This window comes from Pelodiscus sinensis, chromosome 13 (assembly GCF_052426305.1).
Source record: "Pelodiscus sinensis isolate ZL-2025 chromosome 13, ASM5242630v1, whole genome shotgun sequence".
Taxonomy (NCBI): Eukaryota; Metazoa; Chordata; order Testudines; family Trionychidae; genus Pelodiscus; species Pelodiscus sinensis.
Window position 1 is genome coordinate 961,839 of NC_143064.1, and position 23,324 is coordinate 985,162.

Here is a 23,324-nt window from a genome sequence, read left to right on the forward strand (position 1 = left end):
AGCCCCGCAATGGAGATGAACGGGGGCTTCCCCTGCGCGGCGCACGGCAGAGCCAAGCAGCCCCACCTGGAGGATGCGTTTAATCCTCTGGCGCTGCGGGTTCTCTCCCTCCTCGCTGTCCAGCAAGCGGTGCGGGTAGCAGATCAGCTGCATCAGCCTCTGGGCCTGGGTGCTGCTCAGAACGGGGTCCTGCAAATCGTTGCTGTCTTCACAGAGGGACTTGAGGCAGCGCTCCCCCACCCACTCCTGCAAGGGGAGCACAGGGGAGGGTCAGCACACGCCCCACAGCACCAGGGCCCCCCACCCACTCCTGCAAGGGGAGCACAGGGGAGGGTCAGCGCACGCCCGACAGCACCAGGGCCCCCCCCCACCCACTCCTGCAAGGGGAGCACAGGGGAGGGTCAGCACACGCCCGACAGCACCAGGGCCCCCCCACCCACTCCTGCAAGGGGAGCACAGGGGAGGGTCAGCACACGCCCGACAGCACCAGGGCCCCCACCCACTCCTGCAAGGGGAGCACAGGGGAGGGTCAGCACACGCCCGACAGCACCAGGGCCCCCCCCACCCACTCCTGCAAGGGGAGCACAGGGGAGGGTCAGCACACGCCCGACAGCACCAGGGCCCCCACCCACTCCTGCAAGGGGAGCACAGGGGAGGGTCAGCACACGCCCGACAGCACCAGGGCCCCCCCCACCCACTCCTGCAAGGGGAGCACAGGGGAGGGTCAGCACACGCCCCACAGCACCAGGGCCCCCCCCCCCCCACTCCTGCAAGGGGAGCACAGGGGAGGGTCAGCACACGCCCGACAGCACCAGGGCCCCCCCCCCCACTCCTGCAAGGGGAGCACAGGGGAGGGTCAGCACACGCCCGACAGCACCAGGGCCCCCCCCACCCACTCCTGCAAGGGGAGCACAGGGGAGGGTCAGCACACGCCCGACAGCACCAGGGCCCCCACCCACTCCTGCAAGGGGAGCACAGGGGAGGGTCAGCACACGCCCGACAGCACCAGGGCCCCCCCCACCCACTCCTGCAAGGGGAGCACAGGGGAGGGTCAGCACACGCCCGACAGCACCAGGGCCCCCCCCCACCCACTCCTGCAAGGGGAGCACAGGGGAGGGTCAGCACACGCCCGACAGCACCAGGGCCCCCCCCCCCACTCCTGCAAGGGGAGCACAGGGGAGGGTCAGCACACGCCCGACAGCACCAGGACCCCCCCCCACCCACTCCTGCAAGGGGAGCACAGGGGAGGGTCAGCACACGCCCGACAGCACCAGGGCCCCCCACCCACTCCTGCAAGGGGAGCACAGGGGAGGGTCAGCGCACGCCCGACAGCACCAGGGTCCCCCACCCACTCCTGCAAGGGGAGCACAGGGGAGGGTCAGCACACGCCCGACAGCACCAGGGCCCCCCACCCACTCCTGCAAGGGGAGCACAGGGGAGGGTCAGCACACGCCCGACAGCACCAGGGCCCCCCCCACCCACTCCTGCAAGGGGAGCACAGGGGAGGGTCAGCACACGCCCGACAGCACCAGGGCCCCCCCCACCCACTCCTGCAAGGGGAGCACAGGGGAGGGTCAGCACACGCCCGACAGCACCAGGGCCCCCCCACCCACTCCTGCAAGGGGAGCACAGGGGAGGGTCAGCGCACGCCCGACAGCACCAGGGCCCCCCCCACCCACTCCTGCAAGGGGAGCACAGGGGAGGGTCAGCACACGCCCGACAGCACCAGGGCCCCCACCCACTCCTGCAAGGGGAGCACAGGGGAGGGTCAGCGCACGCCCGACAGCACCAGGGCCCCCCACCCACTCCTGCAAGGGGAGCACAGGGGAGGGTCAGCACACGCCCGACAGCACCAGGGCCCCCCACCCACTCCTGCAAGGGGAGAACAGGGGAGGGTCAGCGCACGCCCGACAGCACCAGGGCCCCCCACCCACTCCTGCAAGGGGAGCACAGGGGAGGGTCAGCACACGCCCGACAGCACCAGGGCCCCCCACCCACTCCTGCAAGGGGAGCACAGGGGAGGGTCAGCACACGCCCGACAGCACCAGGGCCCCCCCACCTACTCCTGCAAGGGGAGCACAGGGGAGGGTCAGCACACGCCCGACAGCACCAGGGCCCCCCCCACCCACTCCTGCAAGGGGAGCACAGGGGAGGGTCAGCACACGCCCGACAGCACCAGGGCCCCCCACCCACTCCTGCAAGGGGAGCACAGGGGAGGGTCAGCACACGCCCGACAGCACCAGGGCCCCCACCCACTCCTGCAAGGGGAGCACAGGGGAGGGTCAGCACACGCCCGACAGCACCAGGCACCCCCCCACCCACTCCTGCAAGGGGAGCACAGGGGAGGGTCAGCACACGCCCGACAGCACCAGGGCCCCCCCCACCCACTCCTGCAAGGGGAGCACAGGGGAGGGTCAGCACACGCCCGACAGCACCAGGGCCCCCCCACCCACTCCTGCAAGGGGAGCACAGGGGAGGGTCAGCACACGCACGACAGCACCAGGGCCCCCCCCCACCCACTCCTGCAAGGGGAGCACAGGGGAGGGTCAGCACACGCCCGACAGCACCAGGGCCCCCCCCACCCACTCCTGCAAGGGGAGCACAGGGGAGGGTCAGCACACGCCCGACAGCACCAGGGCCCCCCCCCACCCACTCCTGCAAGGGGAGCACAGGGGAGGGTCAGCACACGCCCGACAGCACCAGGGCCCCCCCCCCCACTCCTGCAAGGGGAGCACAGGGGAGGGTCAGCACACGCCCGACAGCACCAGGGCCCCCCCCCCCCCCCACTCCTGCAAGGGGAGCACAGGGGAGGGTCAGCACACGCCCGACAGCACCAGGGCCCCCCCCACCCACTCCTGCAAGGGGAGCACAGGGGAGGGTCAGCGCACGCCCGACAGCACCAGGGCCCCCCCCACCCACTCCTGCAAGGGGAGCACAGGGGAGGGTCAGCGCACGCCCGACAGCACCAGGGCCCCCCCCACCCACTCCTGCAAGGGGAGCACAGGGGAGGGTCAGCACACGCCCGACAGCACCAGGGCCCCCCACCCACTCCTGCAAGGGGAGCACAGGGGAGGGTCAGCGCACGCCCGACAGCACCAGGGCCCCCCCACCCACTCCTGCAAGGGGAGCACAGGGGAGGGTCAGCACACGCCCGACAGCACCAGGGCCCCCCACCCACTCCTGCAAGGGGAGCACAGGGGAGGGTCAGCACACGCCCGACAGCACCAGGGCCCCCCACCCACTCCTGCAAGGGGAGCACAGGGGAGGGTCAGCACACGCCCGACAGCACCAGGGCCCCCCCCACCCACTCCTGCAAGGGGAGCACAGGGGAGGGTCAGCACACGCCCGACAGCACCAGGGCCCCCCACCCACTTCTGCAAGGGGAGCACAGGGGAGAGTCAGCACACGCCCGACAGCACCAGGGCCCCCCACCCACTCCTGCAAGGGGAGCACAGGGGAGGGTCAGCGCACGCCCGACAGCACCAGGGCCCCCCACCCACTTCTGCAAGGGGAGCACAGGGGAGGGTCAGCACACGCCCGACAGCACCAGGGCCCCCCCCCACCCACTCCTGCAAGGGGAGCACAGGGGAGGGTCAGCACACGCCCGACAGCACCAGGGCCCCCCCACCCACTCCTGCAAGGGGAGCACAGGGGAGGGTCAGCACACACCCGACAGCACCAGGGCCCCCCCCACCCACTCCTGCAAGGGGAGCACAGGGGAGGGTCAGCACACGCCCGACAGCACCAGGGGCCCCCCCCCCCCACTCCTGCAAGGGGAGCACAGGGGAGGGTCAGCACACGCCCGACAGCACCAGGGCCCCCCCCACCCACTCCTGCAAGGGGAGCACAGGGGAGGGTCAGCGCACGCCCGACAGCACCAGGGCCCCCCCCACCCACTCCTGCAAGGGGAGCACAGGGGAGGGTCAGCGCACGCCCGACAGCACCAGGGCCCCCCCCACCCACTCCTGCAAGGGGAGCACAGGGGAGGGTCAGCACACGCCCGACAGCACCAGGGCCCCCCACCCACTCCTGCAAGGGGAGCACAGGGGAGGGTCAGCACACGCCCGACAGCACCAGGGCCCCCCACCCACTCCTGCAAGGGGAGCACAGGGGAGGGTCAGCACACGCCCGACAGCACCAGGGCCCCCCACCCACTCCTGCAAGGGGAGAACAGGGGAGGGTCAGCGCACGCCCGACAGCACCAGGGCCCCCCACCCACTCCTGCAAGGGGAGCACAGGGGAGGGTCAGCACACGCCCGACAGCACCAGGGCCCCCCACCCACTCCTGCAAGGGGAGCACAGGGGAGGGTCAGCACACGCCCGACAGCACCAGGGCCCCCCCCCACCCACTCCTGCAAGGGGAGCACAGGGGAGGGTCAGCACACGCCCGACAGCACCAGGGCCCCCCACCCACTTCTGCAAGGGGAGCACAGGGGAGGGTCAGCGCACGCCCGACAGCACCAGGGCCCCCCACCCACTCCTGCAAGGGGAGCACAGGGGGGGGTCAGCACACGCCCGACAGCACCAGGGCCCCCCCCCACCCACTCCTGCAAGGGGAGCACAGGGGAAGGTCAGCACACGCCCGACAGCACCAGGGCCCCCCACCCACTTCTGCAAGGGGAGCACAGGGGAGGGTCAGCACACGCCCGACAGCACCAGGGCCCCCCCCCACCCACTCCTGCAAGGGGAGCACAGGGGAGGGTCAGCACACGCCCGACAGCACCAGGGCCCCCCCACCCACTCCTGCAAGGGGAGCACAGGGGAGGGTCAGCACACGCCCGACAGCACCAGGGCCCCCCCCACCCACTCCTGCAAGGGGAGCACAGGGGAGGGTCAGCGCACGCCCGACAGCACCAGGGCCCCCCCCACCCACTCCTGCAAGGGGAGCACAGGGGAGGGTCAGCACACGCCCGACAGCACCAGGGCCCCCCCCCACCCACTCCTGCAAGGGGAGCACAGGGGAGGGTCAGCGCACGCCCGACAGCACCAGGGCCCCCCACCCACTTCTGCAAGGGGAGCACAGGGGAGGGTCAGCGCACGCCCGACAGCACCAGGGCCCCCACCCACTCCTGCAAGGGGAGCACAGGGGAGGGTCAGCACACGCCCGACAGCACCAGGGCCCCCCCACCCACTCCTGCAAGGGGAGCACAGGGGAGGGTCAGCACACGCCCGACAGCACCAGGGCCCCCCACCCACTCCTGCAAGGGGAGCACAGGGGAGGGTCAGCACACGCCCGACAGCACCAGGGCCCCCCCACCCACTCCTGCAAGGGGAGCACAGGGGAGGGTCAGCACACGCCCGACAGCACCAGGGCCCCCCCCACCCACTCCTGCAAGGGGAGCACAGGGGAGGGTCAGCACACGCCCGACAGCACCAGGGCCCCCCACCCACTCCTGCAAGGGGAGCACAGGGGAGGGTCAGCACACGCCCGACAGCACCAGGGCCCCCCCACCCACTCCTGCAAGGGGAGCACAGGGGAGGGTCAGCACACGCCCGACAGCACCAGGGCCCCCCCACCCACTCCTGCAAGGGGAGCACAGGGGAGGGTCAGCACACGCCCGACAGCACCAGGGCCCCCCCACCCACTCCTGCAAGGGGAGCACAGGGGAGGGTCAGCACACGCCCGACAGCACCAGGGCCCCCCACCCACTCCTGCAAGGGGAGCACAGGGGAGGGTCAGCACACGCCCGACAGCACCAGGGTCCCCCCCACCCACTCCTGCAAGGGGAGCACAGGGGAGGGTCAGCACACGCCCGACAGCACCAGGGCCCCCCCACCCACTCCTGCAAGGGGAGCACAGGGGAGGGTCAGCACACGCCCGACAGCACCAGGGCCCCCCCACCCACTCCTGCAAGGGGAGCACAGGGGAGGGTCAGCACACGCCCGACAGCACCAGGGCCCCCCCCACCCACTCCTGCAAGGGGAGCACAGGGGAGGGTCAGCACACGCCCGACAGCACCAGGGCCCCCCCCACCCACTCCTGCAAGGGGAGCACAGGGGAGGGTCAGCACACGCCCGACAGCACCAGGGCCCCCCCACCCACTCCTGCAAGGGGAGCACAGGGGAGGGTCAGCACACGCCCGACAGCACCAGGGCCCCCACCCACTCCTGCAAGGGGAGCACAGGGGAGGGTCAGCGCACGCCCGACAGCACCAGGGCCCCCCCCACCCAGCACCAGGGCCCCCCACCCACTCCTGCAAGGGGAGCACAGGGGAGGGTCAGCGCACGCCCGACAGCACCAGGGCCCCCCACCCACTCCTGCAAGGGGAGCACAGGGGAGGGTCAGCACACGCCCGACAGCACCAGGGCCCCCCACCCACTCCTGCAAGGGGAGCACAGGGGAGGGTCAGCACACGCCCGACAGCACCAGGGCCCCCCACCCACTCCTGCAAGGGGAGCACAGGGGAGGGTCAGCACACGCCCGACAGCACCAGGGCCCCCCACCCACTCCTGCAAGGGGAGCACAGGGGAGGGTCAGCACACGCCCGACAGCACCAGGGCCCCCCCACCCACTCCTGCAAGGGGAGCACAGGGGAGGGTCAGCACACGCCCGACAGCACCAGGGCCCCCCACCCACTCCTGCAAGGGGAGCACAGGGGAGGGTCAGCGCACGCCCGACAGCACCAGGGCCCCCCCACCCACTCCTGCAAGGGGAGCACAGGGGAGGGTCAGCACACGCCCGACAGCACCAGGGCCCCCCACCCACTCCTGCAAGGGGAGCACAGGGGAGGGTCAGCGCACGCCCGACAGCACCAGGGCCCCCCACCCACTCCTGCAAGGGGAGCACAGGGGAGGGTCAGCACACGCCCGACAGCACCAGGGCCCCCCACCCACTCCTGCAAGGGGAGCACAGGGGAGGGTCAGCGCACGCCCGACAGCACCAGGGCCCCCCACCCACTCCTGCAAGGGGAGCACAGGGGAGGGTCAGCACACGCCCGACAGCACCAGGGCCCCCCACCCACTCCTGCAAGGGGAGCACAGGGGAGGGTCAGCGCACGCCCGACAGCACCAGGGCCCCCCCACCCACTCCTGCAAGGGGAGCACAGGGGAGGGTCAGCACACGCCCGACAGCACCAGGGCCCCCCACCCACTCCTGCAAGGGGAGCACAGGGGAGGGTCAGCACACGCCCGACAGCACCAGGGCCCCCCACCCACTCCTGCAAGGGGAGCACAGGGGAGGGTCAGCACACGCCCGACAGCACCAGGGCCCCCCACCCACTCCTGCAAGGGGAGCACAGGGGAGGGTCAGCACACGCCCGACAGCACCAGGGCCCCCCCACCCACTCCTGCAAGGGGAGCACAGGGGAGGGTCAGCACACGCCCGACAGCACCAGGGCCCCCCACCCACTCCTGCAAGGGGAGCACAGGGGAGGGTCAGCACACGCCCGACAGCACCAGGGCCCCCCCACCCACTCCTGCAAGGGGAGCACAGGGGAGGGTCAGCACACGCCCGACAGCACCAGGGCCCCCCACCCACTCCTGCAAGGGGAGCACAGGGGAGGGTCAGCACACGCCCGACAGCACCAGGGCCCCCCACCCACTCCTGCAAGGGGAGCACAGGGGAGGGTCAGCACACGCCCGACAGCACCAGGGCTCCCCCCACCCACTCCTGCAAGGGGAGCACAGGGGAGGGTCAGCACACGCCCGACAGCACCAGGGCCCCCCCACCCACTCCTGCAAGGGGAGCACAGGGGAGGGTCAGCACACGCCCGACAGCACCAGGGCCCCCCCCACTCCTGCAAGGGGAGCACAGGGGAGGGTCAGCACACGCCCGACAGCACCAGGGCCCCCACCCACTCCTGCAAGGGGAGCACAGGGGAGGGTCAGCACACGCCCGACAGCACCAGGGCCCCCACCCACTCCTGCAAGGGGAGCACAGGGGAGGGTCAGCACACGCCCGACAGCACCAGGGCCCCCCACCCACTCCTGCAAGGGGAGCACAGGGGAGGGTCAGCGCACGCCCGACAGCACCAGGGCCCCCCACCCACTCCTGCAAGGGGAGCACAGGGGAGGGTCAGCACACGCCCGACAGCACCAGGGCCCCCCACCCACTCCTGCAAGGGGAGCACAGGGGAGGGTCAGCACACGCCCGACAGCACCAGGGCCCCCCCACCCACTCCTGCAAGGGGAGCACAGGGGAGGGTCAGCGCACGCCCGACAGCACCAGGGCCCCCCACCCACTCCTGCAAGGGGAGCACAGGGGAGGGTCAGCACACGCCCGACAGCACCAGGGCCCCCCACCCACTCCTGCAAGGGGAGCACAGGGGAGGGTCAGCACACGCCCGACAGCACCAGGGCCCCCCCACCCACTCCTGCAAGGGGAGCACAGGGGAGGGTCAGCACACGCCCGACAGCACCAGGGCCCCCCACCCACTCCTGCAAGGGGAGCACAGGGGAGGGTCAGCACACGCCCGACAGCACCAGGGCCCCCCCCCCACTCCTGCAAGGGGAGCACAGGGGAGGGTCAGCACACGCCCGACAGCACCAGGGCCCCCCACCCACTCCTGCAAGGGGAGCACAGGGGAGGGTCAGCACACGCCCGACAGCACCAGGGCCCCCCACCCACTCCTGCAAGGGGAGGGTCAGCACACGCCCGACAGCACCAGGGCCCCCCCCCCCCGACTCCTGCAAGGGGAGCACAGGGGAGGGTCAGCGCACGCCCGACAGCACCAGGGCCCCCCACCCACTCCTGCAAGGGGAGCACAGGGGAGGGTCAGCGCACGCCCGACAGCACCAGGGCCCCCCACCCACTCCTGCAAGGGGAGCACAGGGGAGGGTCAGCACACGCCCGACAGCACCAGGGGCCCCCACCCACTCCTGCAAGGGGAGCACAGGGGAGGGTCAGCACACGCCCGACAGCACCAGGGCCCCCACCCACTCCTGCAAGGGGAGCACAGGGGAGGGTCAGCACACGCCCGACAGCACCAGGGCCCCCCACCCACTCCTGCAAGGGGAGCACAGGGGAGGGTCAGCGCACGCCCGACAGCACCAGGGCCCCCACCCACTCCTGCAAGGGGAGCACAGGGGAGGGTCAGCGCACGCCCGACAGCACCAGGGCCCCCCACCCACTCCTGCAAGGGGAGCACAGGGGAGGATCAGCACACGCCCGACAGCACCAGGGCCCCCCCACCCACTCCTGCAAGGGGAGCACAGGGGAGGGTCAGCACACGCCCGACAGCACCAGGGCCCCCACCCACTCCTGCAAGGGGAGCACAGGGGAGGGTCAGCACACGCCCGACAGCACCAGGGCCCCCCCCCACCCCCCCCCACTCCTGCAAGGGGAGCACAGGGGAGGGTCAGCACACGCCCGACAGTACCAGGGCCCCCACCCACTCCTGCAAGGGGAGCACAGGGGAGGGTCAGCGCACGCCCGACAGCACCAGGGCCCCCCCCACCACTCCTGCAAGGGGAGCACAGGGGAGGGTCAGCGCACGCCCGACAGCACCAGGGCCCCCCCACCCACTCCTGCAAGGGGAGCACAGGGGAGGGTCAGCGCACGCCCGACAGCACCAGGGCCCCCCCACCCACTCCTGCAAGGGGAGCACAGGGGAGGGTCAGCACACGCCCGACAGCACCAGGGCCCCCCCACCCACTCCTGCAAGGGGAGCACAGGGGAGGGTCAGCACACGCCCGACAGCACCAGGGCCCCCCACCCACTCCTGCAGGGGGAGCACAGGGGAGGGTCAGTGCACGCCCCACAGCACCAGGGCCCCCCACCCACTCCTGCAAGGGGAGCACAGGGGAGGGTCAGCACACGCCCGACAGCACCAGGGCCCCCCCCACCCACTCCTGCAAGGGGAGCACAGGGGAGGGTCAGCACACGCCCGACAGCACCAGGGCCCCCCACCCACTCCTGCAAGGGGAGCACAGGGGAGGGTCAGCGCACACCCGACAGCACCAGGGCCCCCCACCCACTCCTGCAAGGGGAGCACAGGGGAGGGTCAGCACACGCCCGACAGCACCAGGGCCCCCCACCCACTCCTGCAAGGGGAGCACAGGGGAGGGTCAGCACACGCCCGACAGCACCAGGGCCCCCCACCCACTCCTGCAAGGGGAGCACAGGGGAGGGTCAGCACACGCCCGACAGCACCAGGGCCCCCACCCACTCCTGCAAGGGGAGCACAGGGGAGGGTCAGCACACGCCCGACAGCACCAGGGCCCCCCACCCACTCCTGCAAGGGGAGCACAGGGGAGGGTCAGCACACGCCCGACAGCACCAGGGCCCCCCACCCACTCCTGCAAGGGGAGCACAGGGGAGGGTCAGCACACGCCCGACAGCACCAGGGCCCCCCCCCCACTCCTGCAAGGGGAGCACAGGGGAGGGTCAGCACACGCCCGACAGCACCAGGGCCCCCCCCCCCCACTCCTGCAAGGGGAGCACAGGGGAGGGTCAGAACACGCCCGACAGCACCAGGGCCCCCCCCACCCACTCCTGCAAGGGGAGCACAGGGGAGGGTCAGCGCACGCCCGACAGCACCAGGGCCCCCACCCACTCCTGCAAGGGGAGCACAGGGGAGGGTCAGCGCACGCCCGACAGTACCAGGGCCCCCCCACCCACTCCTGCAAGGGGAGCACAGGGGAGGGTCAGCGCACGCCCGACAGCACCAGGGCCCCCCACCCACTCCTGCAAGGGGAGCACAGGGGAGGGTCAGCACACGCCCGACAGCACCAGGGCCCCCCACCCACTCCTGCAAGGGGAGCACAGGGGAGGGTCAGCACACGCCCGACAGCACCAGGGCCCCCCACCCACTCCTGCAAGGGGAGCACAGGGGAGGGTCAGCACACGCCCGACAGCACCAGGCCCCCCCCCACCCACTCCTGCAAGGGGAGCACAGGGGAGGGTCAGCACACGCCCGACAGCACCAGGGCCCCCCCCACCCACTCCTGCAAGGGGAGCACAGGGGAGGGTCAGCGCACGCCCGACAGCACCAGGGCCCCCCACCCACTCCTGCAAGGGGAGCACAGGGGAGGGTCAGCACACGCCCGACAGCACCAGGGCCCCCCCACCCACTCCTGCAAGGGGAGCACAGGGGAGGGTCAGCACACGCCCGACAGCACCAGGCCCCCCACCCACTCCTGCAAGGGGAGCACAGGGGAGGGTCAGCGCACGCCCGACAGCACCAGGGCCCCCCACCCACTCCTGCAAGGGGAGCACAGGGGAGGGTCAGCGCACGCCCGACAGCACCAGGGCCCCCCACCCACTACTGCAAGGGGAGCACAGGGGAGGGTCAGCACACGCCCGACAGCACCAGGGCCCCCCCCCCACTCCTGCAAGGGGAGCACAGGGGAGGGTCAGCACACGCCCGACAGCACCAGGGCCCCCCACCCACTCCTGCAAGGGGAGCACAGGGGAGGGTCAGCGCACGCCCGACAGCACCAGGGCCCCACCCACCCACTCCTGCAAGGGGAGCACAGGGGAGGGTCAGCACACGCCCGACAGCACCAGGGCCCCCCACCCACTCCTGCAAGGGGAGCACAGGGGAGGGTCAGCGCACGCCCGACAGCACCAGGCCCCCCCCCCCCACTCCTGCAAGGGGAGCACAGGGGAGGGTCAGCACACGCCCGACAGCACCAGGCCCCCCACCCACTCCTGCAAGGGGAGCACAGGGGAGGGTCAGCACACGCCCGACAGCACCAGGGCCCCCCCACCCACTCCTGCAAGGGGAGCACAGGGGAGGGTCAGCGCACGCCCGACAGCACCAGGCCCCCCCCCCCCACTCCTGCAAGGGGAGCACAGGGGAGGGTCAGCACACGCCCGACAGCACCAGGGCCCCCACCCACTCCTGCAAGGGGAGCACAGGGGAGGGTCAGCACACGCCCGACAGCACCAGGGCCCCCCCCACCCACTCCTGCAAGGGGAGCACAGGGGAGGGTCAGCGCACGCCCGACAGCACCAGGGCCCCCCCCACCCACTCCTGCAAGGGGAGCACAGGGGAGGGTCAGCACACGCCCGACAGCACCAGGGCCCCCCCACCTACTCCTGCAAGGGGAGCACAGGGGAGGGTCAGCACACGCCCGACAGCACCAGGGCCCCCCACCCACTCCTGCAAGGGGAGCACAGGGGAGGGTCAGCACACGCCCGACAGCACCAGGGCCCCCCACCCACTCCTGCAAGGGGAGCACAGGGGAGGGTCAGCACACGCCCGACAGCACCAGGCCCCCCCCACCCACTCCTGCAAGGGGAGCACAGGGGAGGGTCAGCACACGCCCGACAGCACCAGGCCCACCCCCACCCACTCCTGCAAGGGGAGCACAGGGGAGGGTCAGCACACGCCCGACAGCACCAGGCCCCCCCCACCCACTCCTGCAAGGGGAGCACAGGGGAGGGTCAGTGCACGCCCGACAGCACCAGGGCCCCCCCACCCACTCCTGCAAGGGGAGCACAGGGGAGGGTCAGCACACGCCCGACAGCACCAGGCCCCCCACCCACTCCTGCAAGGGGAGCACAGGGGAGGGTCAGCACACGCCCGACAGCACCAGGGCCCCCCACCCACTCCTGCAAGGGGAGCACAGGGGAGGGTCAGCACACGCCCGACAGCACCAGGGCCCCCCACCCACTCCTGCAAGGGGAGCACAGGGGAGGGTCAGCACACGCCCGACAGCACCAGGGCCCCCCACCCACTCCTGCAAGGGGAGCACAGGGGAGGGTCAGCACACGCCCGACAGCACCAGGGCCCCCCCACCTACTCCTGCAAGGGGAGCACAGGGGAGGGTCAGCACACGCCCGACAGCACCAGGGCCCCCCACCCACTCCTGCAAGGGGAGCACAGGGGAGGGTCAGCACACGCCCGACAGCACCAGGGCCCCCCCCACCCACTCCTGCAAGGGGAGCACAGGGGAGGGTCAGCACACGCCCGACAGCACCAGGCCCCCCCACCCACTCCTGCAAGGGGAGCACAGGGGAGGGTCAGCACACGCCCGACAGCACCAGGGCCCCCCCACCCACTCCTGCAAGGGGAGCACAGGGGAGGGTCAGCACACGCCCGACAGCACCAGGGCCCCCCCCCCCACTCCTGCAAGGGGAGCACAGGGGAGGGTCAGCACACGCCCGACAGCACCAGGCCCCCCCACCCACTCCTGCAAGGGGAGCACAGGGGAGGGTCAGCACACGCCCGACAGCACCAGGGCCCCACCCACCCACTCCTGCAAGGGGAGCACAGGGGAGGGTCAGCACACGCCCGACAGCACCAGGGCCCCCCCCACCACTCCTGCAAGGGGAGCACAGGGGAGGGTCAGCACACGCCCGACAGCACCAGGGCCCCCCCACCTACTCCTGCAAGGGGAGCACAGGGGAGGGTCAGCGCACGCCCGACAGCACCAGGGCCCCCCACCCACTCCTGCAAGGGGAGCACAGGGGAAGGTCAGCACACGCCCGACAGCACCAGGGCCCCCCACCCACTCCTGCAAGGGGAGCACAGGGGAGGGTCAGCACACGCCCGACAGCACCAGGGCCCCCCACCCACTCCTGCAAGGGGAGCACAGGGGAGGGTCAGCACACGCCCGACAGCACCAGGGCCCCCCCACCCACTCCTGCAAGGGGAGCACAGGGGAGGGTCAGCACACGCCCGACAGCACCAGGCCCCCCCACCCACTCCTGCAAGGGGAGCACAGGGGAGGGTCAGCGCACGCCCGACAGCACCAGGCCCCCCCCCACCCACTCCTGCAAGGGGAGCACAGGGGAGGGTCAGCACACGCCCGACAGCACCAGGCACCCCCCCACCCACTCCTGCAAGGGGAGCACAGGGGAGGGTCAGCGCACGCCCGACAGTACCAGGGCCCCCCCCACTCCTGCAAGGGGAGCACAGGGGAGGGTCAGCACACGCCCGACAGCACCAGGGCCCCCCCCACCCACTCCTGCAAGGGGAGCACAGGGGAGGGTCAGCACACGCCCGACAGCACCAGGCCCCCCACCCACTCCTGCAAGGGGAGCACAGGGGAGGGTCAGCACACGCCCGACAGCACCAGGGCCCCCCGCACCCACTCCTGCAAGGGGAGCACAGGGGAGGGTCAGCGCACGCCCGACAGCACCAGGGCCCCCCACCCACTCCTGCAAGGGGAGCACAGGGGAGGGTCAGCGCACGCCCGACAGCACCAGGGCTCCCCCCACCCACTCCTGCAAGGGGAGCACAGGGGAGGGTCAGCACACGCCCGACAGCACCAGGGCCCCCCACCCACTCCTGCAAGGGGAGCACAGGGGAGGGTCAGCACACGCCCGACAGCAGCAGGGCCCCCCCCACCCACTCCTGCAAGGGGAGGGTCAGCACACGCCCGACAGCACCAGGGCCTCCCACCCACTCCTGCAAGGGGAGCACAGGGGAGGGTCAGCACACGCCCGACAGCACCAGGCACCCCCCCACCCACTCCTGCAAGGGGAGCACAGGGGAGGGTCAGCGCACGCCCCACAGCACCAGGCCCCCCCACCCACTCCTGCAAGGGGAGCACAGGGGAGGGTCAGCACACGCCCGACAGCACCAGGGCTCCCCCCACCCACTCCTGCAAGGGGAGCACAGGGGAGGGTCAGCACACGCCCGACAGCACCAGGGCCCCCACCCACTCCTGCAAGGGGAGCACAGGGGAGGGTCAGCACACGCCCGACAGCACCAGGGCCCCCCACCCACTCCTGCAAGGGGAGCACAGGGGAGGGTCAGCGCACGCCCGACAGCACCAGGGCCCCCCCCCACCCACTCCTGCAAGGGGAGCACAGGGGAGGGTCAGCACACGCCCGACAGCACCAGGGCTCCCCCCACCCACTCCTGCAAGGGGAGCACAGGGGAGGGTCAGCACACGCCCGACAGCACCAGGGCCCCCCCCCACCCACTCCTGCAAGGGGAGCACAGGGAAGGGTCAGCACACGCCCGACAGCACCAGGGCCCCCCACCCACTCCTGCAAGGGGAGCACAGGGGAGGGTCAGCGCACGCCCGACAGCACCAGGGCCCCCCACCCACTCCTGCAAGGGGAGCACAGGGGAGGGTCAGCACACGCCCGACAGCACCAGGGCCCCCCCCACCCACTCCTGCAAGGGGAGCACAGGGGAGGGTCAGCGCACGCCCGACAGCACCAGGCCCCCCCCACCCACTCCTGCAAGGGGAGCACAGGGGAGGGTCAGCACACGCCCGACAGCACCAGGGCCCCCCCACCCACTCCTGCAAGGGGAGCACAGGGGAGGGTCAGCACACGCCCGACAGCACCAGGGCCCCCCACCCACTCCTGCAAGGGGAGCACAGGGGAGGGTCAGCACACGCCCGACAGCACCAGGGCCCCCCACCCACTCCTGCAAGGGGAGCACAGGGGAGGGTCAGCACACGCCCGACAGCACCAGGGCCCCCCACCCACTCCTGCAAGGGGAGCACAGGGGAGGGTCAGCGCACGCCCGACAGCACCAGGGCCCCCCACCCACTCCTGCAAGGGGAGCACAGGGGAGGGTCAGTGCACGCCCGACAGCACCAGGGCCCCCACCCACTCCTGCAAGGGGAGCACAGGGGAGGGTCAGCGCACGCCCGACAGCACCAGGGCCCCCCCACCCACTCCTGCAAGGGGAGCACAGGGGAGGGTCAGCACACGCCCGACAGCACCAGGGCCCCCCACCCACTCCTGCAAGGGGAGCACAGGGGAGGGTCAGCACACGCCCGACAGCACCAGGGCCCCCCCCCACCCACTCCTGCAAGGGGAGCACAGGGGAGGGTCAGCGCACGCCCGACAGCACCAGGGCCCCCCCCACCCACTCCTGCAAGGGGAGCACAGGGGAGGGTCAGCACACGCCCGACAGCACCAGGGCCCCCCACCCACTCCTGCAAGGGGAGCACAGGGGAGGGTCAGCACACGCCCGACAGCACCAGGGCCCCCCCCCACCCACTCCTGCAAGGGGAGCACAGGGGAGGGTCAGCGCACGCCCGACAGCACCAGGGCCCCCCCACCCACTCCTGCAAGGGGAGCACAGGGGAGGGTCAGCACACGCCCGACAGCACCAGGGCCCCCCCACCCACTCCTGCAAGGGGAGCACAGGGGAGGGTCAGCACACGCCCGACAGCACCAGGGCCCCCCACCCACTCCTGCAAGGGGAGCACAGGGGAGGGTCAGCACACGCCCGACAGCACCAGGCACCCCCCACCCACTCCTGCAAGGGGAGCACAGGGGAGGGTCAGCGCACGCCCGACAGCACCAGGGCCCCCCACCCACTCCTGCAAGGGGAGCACAGGGGAGGGTCAGCACACGCCCGACAGCACCAGGGCCCCCCACCCACTCCTGCAAGGGGAGCACAGGGGAGGGTCAGCACACGCCCGACAGCACCAGGGCCCCCACCCACTCCTGCAAGGGGAGCACAGGGGAGGGTCAGCGCACGCCCGACAGCACCAGGGCCCCCCCCCACCCACTCCTGCAAGGGGAGCACAGGGGAGGGTCAGCACACGCCCGACAGCACCAGGGCCCCCCACCCACTCCTGCAAGGGGAGCACAGGGGAGGGTCAGCACACGCCCGACAGCACCAGGGCCCCCCACCCACTCCTGCAAGGGGAGCACAGGGGAGGGTCAGCACACGCCCGACAGCACCAGGGCCCCCCACCCACTCCTGCAAGGGGAGCACAGGGGAGGGTCAGCACACGCCCGACAGCACCAGGGCCCCCCCCACCCACTCCTGCAAGGGGAGCACAGGGGAGGGTCAGCACACGCCCGACAGCACCAGGGCCCCCACCCACTCCTGCAAGGGGAGCACAGGGGAGGGTCAGCGCACGCCCAACAGCACCAGGGCCCCCCACCCCACCCACTCCTGCAAGGGGAGCACAGGGGAGGGTCAGCGCACGCCCGACAGCACCAGGGCCCCCCCACCCACTCCTGCAAGGGGAGCACAGGGGAGGGTCAGCACACGCCCGACAGCACCAGGGCCCCCCCCACCCACTCCTGCAAGGGGAGCACAGGGGAGGGTCAGCACACGCCCGACAGCACCAGGGCCCCCCACCCACTCCTGCAAGGGGAGCACAGGGGAGGGTCAGCACACGCCCGACAGCACCAGGGCCCCCCACCCACTCCTGCAAGGGGAGCACAGGGGAGGGTCAGCACACGCCCGACAGCACCAGGGCCCCCCACCCACTCCTGCAAGGGGAGCACAGGGGAGGGTCAGCACACGCCCGACAGCACCAGGGCCCCCCACCCACTCCTGCAAGGGGAGCACAGGGGAGGGTCAGCACACGCCCGACAGCACCAGGGCCCCCCCACCCACTCCTGCAAGGGGAGCACAGGGGAGGGTCAGCGCACGCCCGACAGCACCAGGGCCCCCCACCCACTCCTGCAAGGGGAGCACAGGGGAGGGTCAGCACACGCCCGACAGCACCAGGACCCCCCACCCACTCCTGCAAGGGGAGCACAGGGGAGGGTCAGCACACGCCCGACAGCACCAGGGCCCCCCACCCACTCCTGCAAGGGGAGCACAGGGGGGGTCAGCACACGCCCGACAGCACCAGGGCCCCCCACCCACTCCTGCAAGGGGAGCACAGGGGAGGGTCAGCGCACGCCCGACAGCACCAGGCCCCCCACCCACTCCTGCAAGGGGAGCACAGGGGAGGGTCAGCACACGCCCGACAGCACCAGGTCCCCCCCCACCCACTCCTGCAAGGGGAGCACAGGGGAGGGTCAGCACACGCCCGACAGCACCAGGGCCCCCGACCCACTCCTGCAAGGGGAGCACAGGGGAGGGTCAGCGCACGCCCGACAGCACCAGGGCCCCCCACCCACTCCTGCAAGGGGAGCACAGGGGAGGGTCAGCACACGCCCGACAGCACCAGGGCCCCCCCCCACCCACTCCTGCAAGGGGAGCACAGGGGAGGGTCAGCACACGCCCGACAGCACCAGGGCCCCCACCCACTCCTGCAAGGGGAGCACAGGGGAGGGTCAGCACACGCCCGACAGCACCAGGCCCCCCCACCCACTCCTGCAAGGGGAGCACAGGGGAGGGTCAGCACACGCCCGACAGCACCAGGGCCCCCCACCCACTCCTGCAAGGGGAGCACAGGGGAGGGTCAGCGCACGCCCGACAGCACCAGGGCCCCCACCCACTCCTGCAAGGGGAGCACAGGGGAGGGTCAGCACACGCCCGACAGCACCAGGGCCCCCCACCCACTCCTGCAAGGGGAGCACAGGGGAGGGTCAGCACACGCCCGACAGCACCAGGGCCCCCCACCCACTCCTGCAAGGGGAGCACAGGGGAGGGTCAGCACACGCCCGACAGCACCAGGGCCCCCCACCCACTCCTGCAAGGGGAGCACAGGGGAGGGTCAGCACACGCCCGACAGCACCAGGGCCCCCCCACCTACTCCTGCAAGGGGAGCACAGGGGAGGGTCAGCGCACGCCCGACAGCACCAGGGCCCCCACCCACTCCTGCAAGGGGAGCACAGGGGAGGGTCAGCACACGCCCGACAGCACCAGGGCCCCCCCCCACCCACTCCTGCAAGGGGAGCACAGGGGAAGGTCAGCACACGCCCGACAGCACCAGGGCCCCCACCCACTCCTGCAAGGGGAGCACAGGGGAGGGTCAGCACACGCCCGACAGCACCAGGGCCCCCCCCCACTCCTGCAAGGGGAGCACAGGGGAGGGTCAGCACACGCCCGACAGCACCAGGGCCCCCACCCACTCCTGCAAGGGGAGCACAGGGGAGGGTCAGCACACGCCCGACAGCACCAGGGCCCCCCACCCACTCCTGCAAGGGGAGCACAGGGGAGGGTCAGCACACGCCCGACAGCACCAGGGCCCCCCCCACCCCACTCCTGCAAGGGGAGCACAGGGGAGGGTCAGCGCACGCCCGACAGCACCAGGGCCCCCCACCCACTCCTGCAAGGGGAGCACAGGGGAGGGTCAGCGCACGCCCGACAGTACCAGGGCCCCCCCCACCTACTCCTGCAAGGGGAGCACAGGGGAGGGTCAGCACACGCCCGACAGCACCAGGCCCCCCCACCCACTCCTGCAAGGGGAGCACAGGGGAGGGTCAGCACACGCCCGACAGCACCAGGGCCCCCCACCCACTCCTGCAAGGGGAGCACAGGGGAGGGTCAGCACACGCCCGACAGCACCAGGGCCCCCCCCCACCCACTCCTGCAAGGGGAGCACAGGGGAGGGTCAGCACACGCCCGACAGCACCAGGGCCCCCACCCACTCCTGCAAGGGGAGCACAGGGGAGGGTCAGCACACGCCCGACAGCACCAGGGCCCCCACCCACTCCTGCAAGGGGAGCACAGGGGAGGGTCAGCACACGCCCGACAGCACCAGGGCCCCCCCCCCCACTCCTGCAAGGGGAGCACAGGGGAGGGTCAGCACACGCCCGACAGCACCAGGGCCCCCCACCCACTCCTGCAAGGGGAGCACAGGGGAGGGTCAGCACACGCCCGACAGCACCAGGGCCCCCACCCACTCCTGCAAGGGGAGCACAGGGGAGGGTCAGCACACGCCCGACAGCACCAGGGCCCCCCACCCACCCACTCCTGCAAGGGGAGCACAGGGGAGGGTCAGCACACGCCCGACAGCACCAGGGCCCCCCCACCCACTCCTGCAAGGGGAGCACAGGGGAGGGTCAGCACACGCCCGACAGCACCAGGGCCCCCCACCCACTCCTGCAAGGGGAGCACAGGGGAGGGTCAGCACACGCCCGACAGCACCAGGGCCCCCCCACCCACTCCTGCAAGGGGAGCACAGGGGAGGGTCAGCGCACGCCCGACAGTACCAGGGCCCCCCCCACCTACTCCTGCAAGGGGAGCACAGGGGGGGTCAGCACACGCCCGACAGCACCAGGGCCCCCCCCCCCACTCCTGCAAGGGGAGCACAGGGGAGGGTCAGCACACGCCCGACAGCACCAGGGCCCCCCACCCACTCCTGCAAGGGGAGCACAGGGGAGGGTCAGCACACGCCCGACAGCACCAGGGCCCCCCCCACCTACTCCTGCAAGGGGAGCACAGGGGAGGGTCAGCACACGCCCGACAGCACCAGGGCCCCCCCACTCCTGCAAGGGGAGCACAGGGGAGGGTCAGCCCACGCCCGACAGCACCAGGGCCCCCCCCCACCCACTCCTGCAAGGGGAGCACAGGTTCGCTCCCTCCTGCCCGGGGCCACTGAAAACCCAGCAGCCACAGCCCAGAGCTCCGCAGCGAGCCCTCCTCCCGTTCCCTGGGCCGCCTGACAAGCCCAGCTACCCCCCGCCTGTGCAACCATGGGACGCCGTTCACCCGACATTCGATACAACAGCGCCTGCCTTCTCCCCGGCGCGGGACAAGCATCCACGCTCCCTCCTGCGCCCCTGCGCTCCTGCTGAGAGATCGAGTGTCTCCAGGACCAACACTCCCACCCAGAGTCCTGCTCCCGCCAGACTTGCAGCCAGAACGGCTCCGGCCCCCCAGCGACTGGGCGCGGCCTGCTGGCCTGCAGAGCCTGCACGTGGGCCCACGGGACGGGCGTTCGGAGGGGCACTCCAAAGCGGAGGTGCTGTGCACGGGAGGTCAGAGCAGAGTCACGGAGCCAGCAGCTGGCGCCCGGACAGGCTGAGCGATGTCCCCGAACGAGCACTCCCACGGCTCGGTTGGTACCCAGGCTCCTAGTGCTGGGGGCACGCAGCCAAGGCCTGGGCTGGCAGAGGACAAACTAGGGATGTAAAATCCCGACCAATCAGTTCCGCGGTTCCATGTGAGCTTAAGCTAACACGGACCCAGTTCAATGAGCAGCACTCCGGCCGTCGCGGCGCACTGCCAGCCCCTAGGACCAGCTCAGCAGACGCGCGTTCCAGCCGGGACACGACTGACCCCTGTGCGCAGCGTCCCTCTGGCTTTGGGGAATCCAAGAGCCATGCAAGAGCGCAGCGCAGCTTCAGCTCCAAGCCAGACGTCAGGCCTGCCTCACGCACACAAGAGCAGTGGCTCAAATGGGCGGGAAGGGCTGGGCACATCCCGGAACTGTTCAACCAGACCGCAAGGGACGGGACAAGGGGCTGACCTAGGGCGCTCACACACGTAAAGGAGTTTGCCATTTGATACGGTCTCGCATGATATTCTTATTGATAAACTAGGCAAATATAACTTAGATAGGGCCACGATAAGGTGGGTGCATAATTGGCTGGATAACCGTAGTCAGAGAGTTGTTGTTAACGGTGCTAAATCCTGCTGGAAAGGGATAACAAGTGGAGTTCCTCAAGGGTCTGTTTTGGGACCCGTACTGTTCAATATCTTCATCAATGATGTAGATATTGGGATAGAGAGTACGCTTATTAAGTTTGCAGATGATACCAAACTGGGTGGGGTTGCGACTTCTTTGGAGGATAGGGACATAATTCAAAATGACCTTAGCAAGTTAGAGAAATGTTCAGAGGTAAACAGGATGAGGTTTAATAAAGAGAAATGCAAAGTGCTCCACTTAGGAAGGAACAATCAGTTCCATACATACAAGATGGGAAGCGACTGTCTAGGAAGGAGCATGGCGGAAAGGGATCTAGGGGTCATAGTGGACCACAAGTTGAATATGAGTCAACAGTGTGATGCTGTTGCAAAAAAAGCAAATATGATTCTAGGTTGTATCAACAGGTGTGTTGTAAGCAAAACTCGTGAAGTCATTCTGCCGCTCTACTCTGCACTAGTTAGGCCTCAGCTGGAGTACTGTGTCCAGTTCTGGGCGCCACATTTCAAGAAAGATGTGGAGAAATTGGAAAGGGTACAGAGAAGAGCGACAAGAATGATTAAAGGTCTAGAGAACATGACCTATGAAGCCAGGCTTCATGAACTGGGCTTGTTTAGTTTGGAAAAAAGAAGATTAAGGGGGGACATGATAGCGGTTTTCAAATATCTGGGGGTACGTCTACACTACAGCGCTAGTTCGAACTAACTTAGTTCGAATTAGTTAATTCGAACTAAGCTAGTTCGAACTAACGCATCTAGAACTAAAAACTAGTTCGAACTAGCGTTTTGCTAGTTCGAACTAGTAAGTCCACATTGAGTGGACTCTGAACAGGGCTTAAGGATGGCCGGAAGCAGTGCCGGCAGGGCATAAAAGGAGGACTTAGAGCATGGAGATGCAGTCTCAGGCTAGCCGAGGGCTGCGCTTAAAGGGTCCCGACCCCCACCCCGGACACACAGTTCTAAGGGGTGCCCCGCTTGCAAAGAAGTTCTGGCTTGGAGTGCCCTGAGTGCCCACACTGGGCACATCACACCACTCGGCCATCAGCCCGGCTGCACTTGCCGCAGGCTGCCATCTGGGGAGAGGGAGTAATTGGGGGGCTGCAGGAGAGCTTCCACCCCCAGAAGCCCGCAGAGCCAGCCCAGTCCTCCCCATCGGGGGCTCGTACCCCATTCCTCCCTCACCTCCTTCCACTTGCCCTTCCCTAGCCCCCCTTCTTCTTGATGTACAAAATAAAGATAACGTTTCTTCCAACATTGACTCTGTCTTTATTGAAAAAAACTGGGGGAGACTGGGAAAAGGAGGTGGGAGAGGGGAAGAGAAAGGCTGGGAGAGGGGAGGGCAACTAACATGATCAGGGGTTGGGAACAGGTCCCAGATGAAGAGAGGCTACAGAGACTGGGACTGTTCAGCTTAGAAAAGAGGAGACGGAGGGGGGACAGGATAGAAGTCTGTAAAAGCAGGGGTTGGGTGGAGAGGGTGCATTCAGAAAAGTTCTTCCTGAGATCCCATAAAGAAGGACTAGAGGACACCAAAGGAAAGGAATGGGTAGCAGGCTTGAAACTAGTAAGAGAAAGTTGTTCTTGACAAAGCAAATAGTTAACCTGTGGAACTCCTTGCTGCAGGAGGCTGTGAAGGCTACAACTAGAACAGAGTTTAAAGGGAAGTGAGATCAAGTCATGGAGGTTGGGTCCATGGAGTGGTCTTAGCCAGGGGGTAGGAGTGGTGTCCCTGCCCAAAGTTTGTGGAAGGCTGGAGAGGGATGGCACGAGACAAATGGCTTGGTCATTGTCTTCGGTCCATCCCCTCCAGGGTCCCTAGGGTTGGCCGCTGTGGGCAGACAGGCTACTGGGCTAGATGGACCTTTGGTCTGACCCAGGACGGCCATTGTAAGCTCAGGGCTCAGTGTCGGGGGTCTCAGTGGACCCCCTTGATTTTCATGCACACCTGGTCCTGGGTGGCCAGGCTGGCAGCTCTCCTGCCCTAGACGGCCACTTTCCTGTGCCTAGTGCGGAGATCGTGGACAAGGTCCACGATGTCCGCACTAGCCCAGGAAGGTGCCCGCCTCTTGCGGTCCAGGGCAAGCTCCCGGGAGCCGCCAGCCTGGTCCCGGCAAGAGGGGGTGGGCTGGGGGGCATCGGGTGGGTGGCTCTGTGCCGTGCCAGGTGCAGGGTCTGCTAGCTGGG

General features: G+C 69.9%; 1 protein-coding gene across 2 annotated transcripts in view; it reads right to left on the bottom strand.

Moving 5' to 3' along the window:
* Positions 1-23,324, bottom strand: part of MED12 (mediator complex subunit 12) — a 95,328-nt gene that overhangs the window by 35,053 nt on the left and 36,951 nt on the right. For both annotated transcript variants that reach the window (XM_089781764.1, XM_089781763.1), the window contains exon 27: positions 67-246. In XM_089781764.1, the coding sequence (XP_089637890.1) occupies positions 67-246 (180 nt within the window). The remainder of the gene's footprint in view (positions 1-66; positions 247-23,324) is intronic.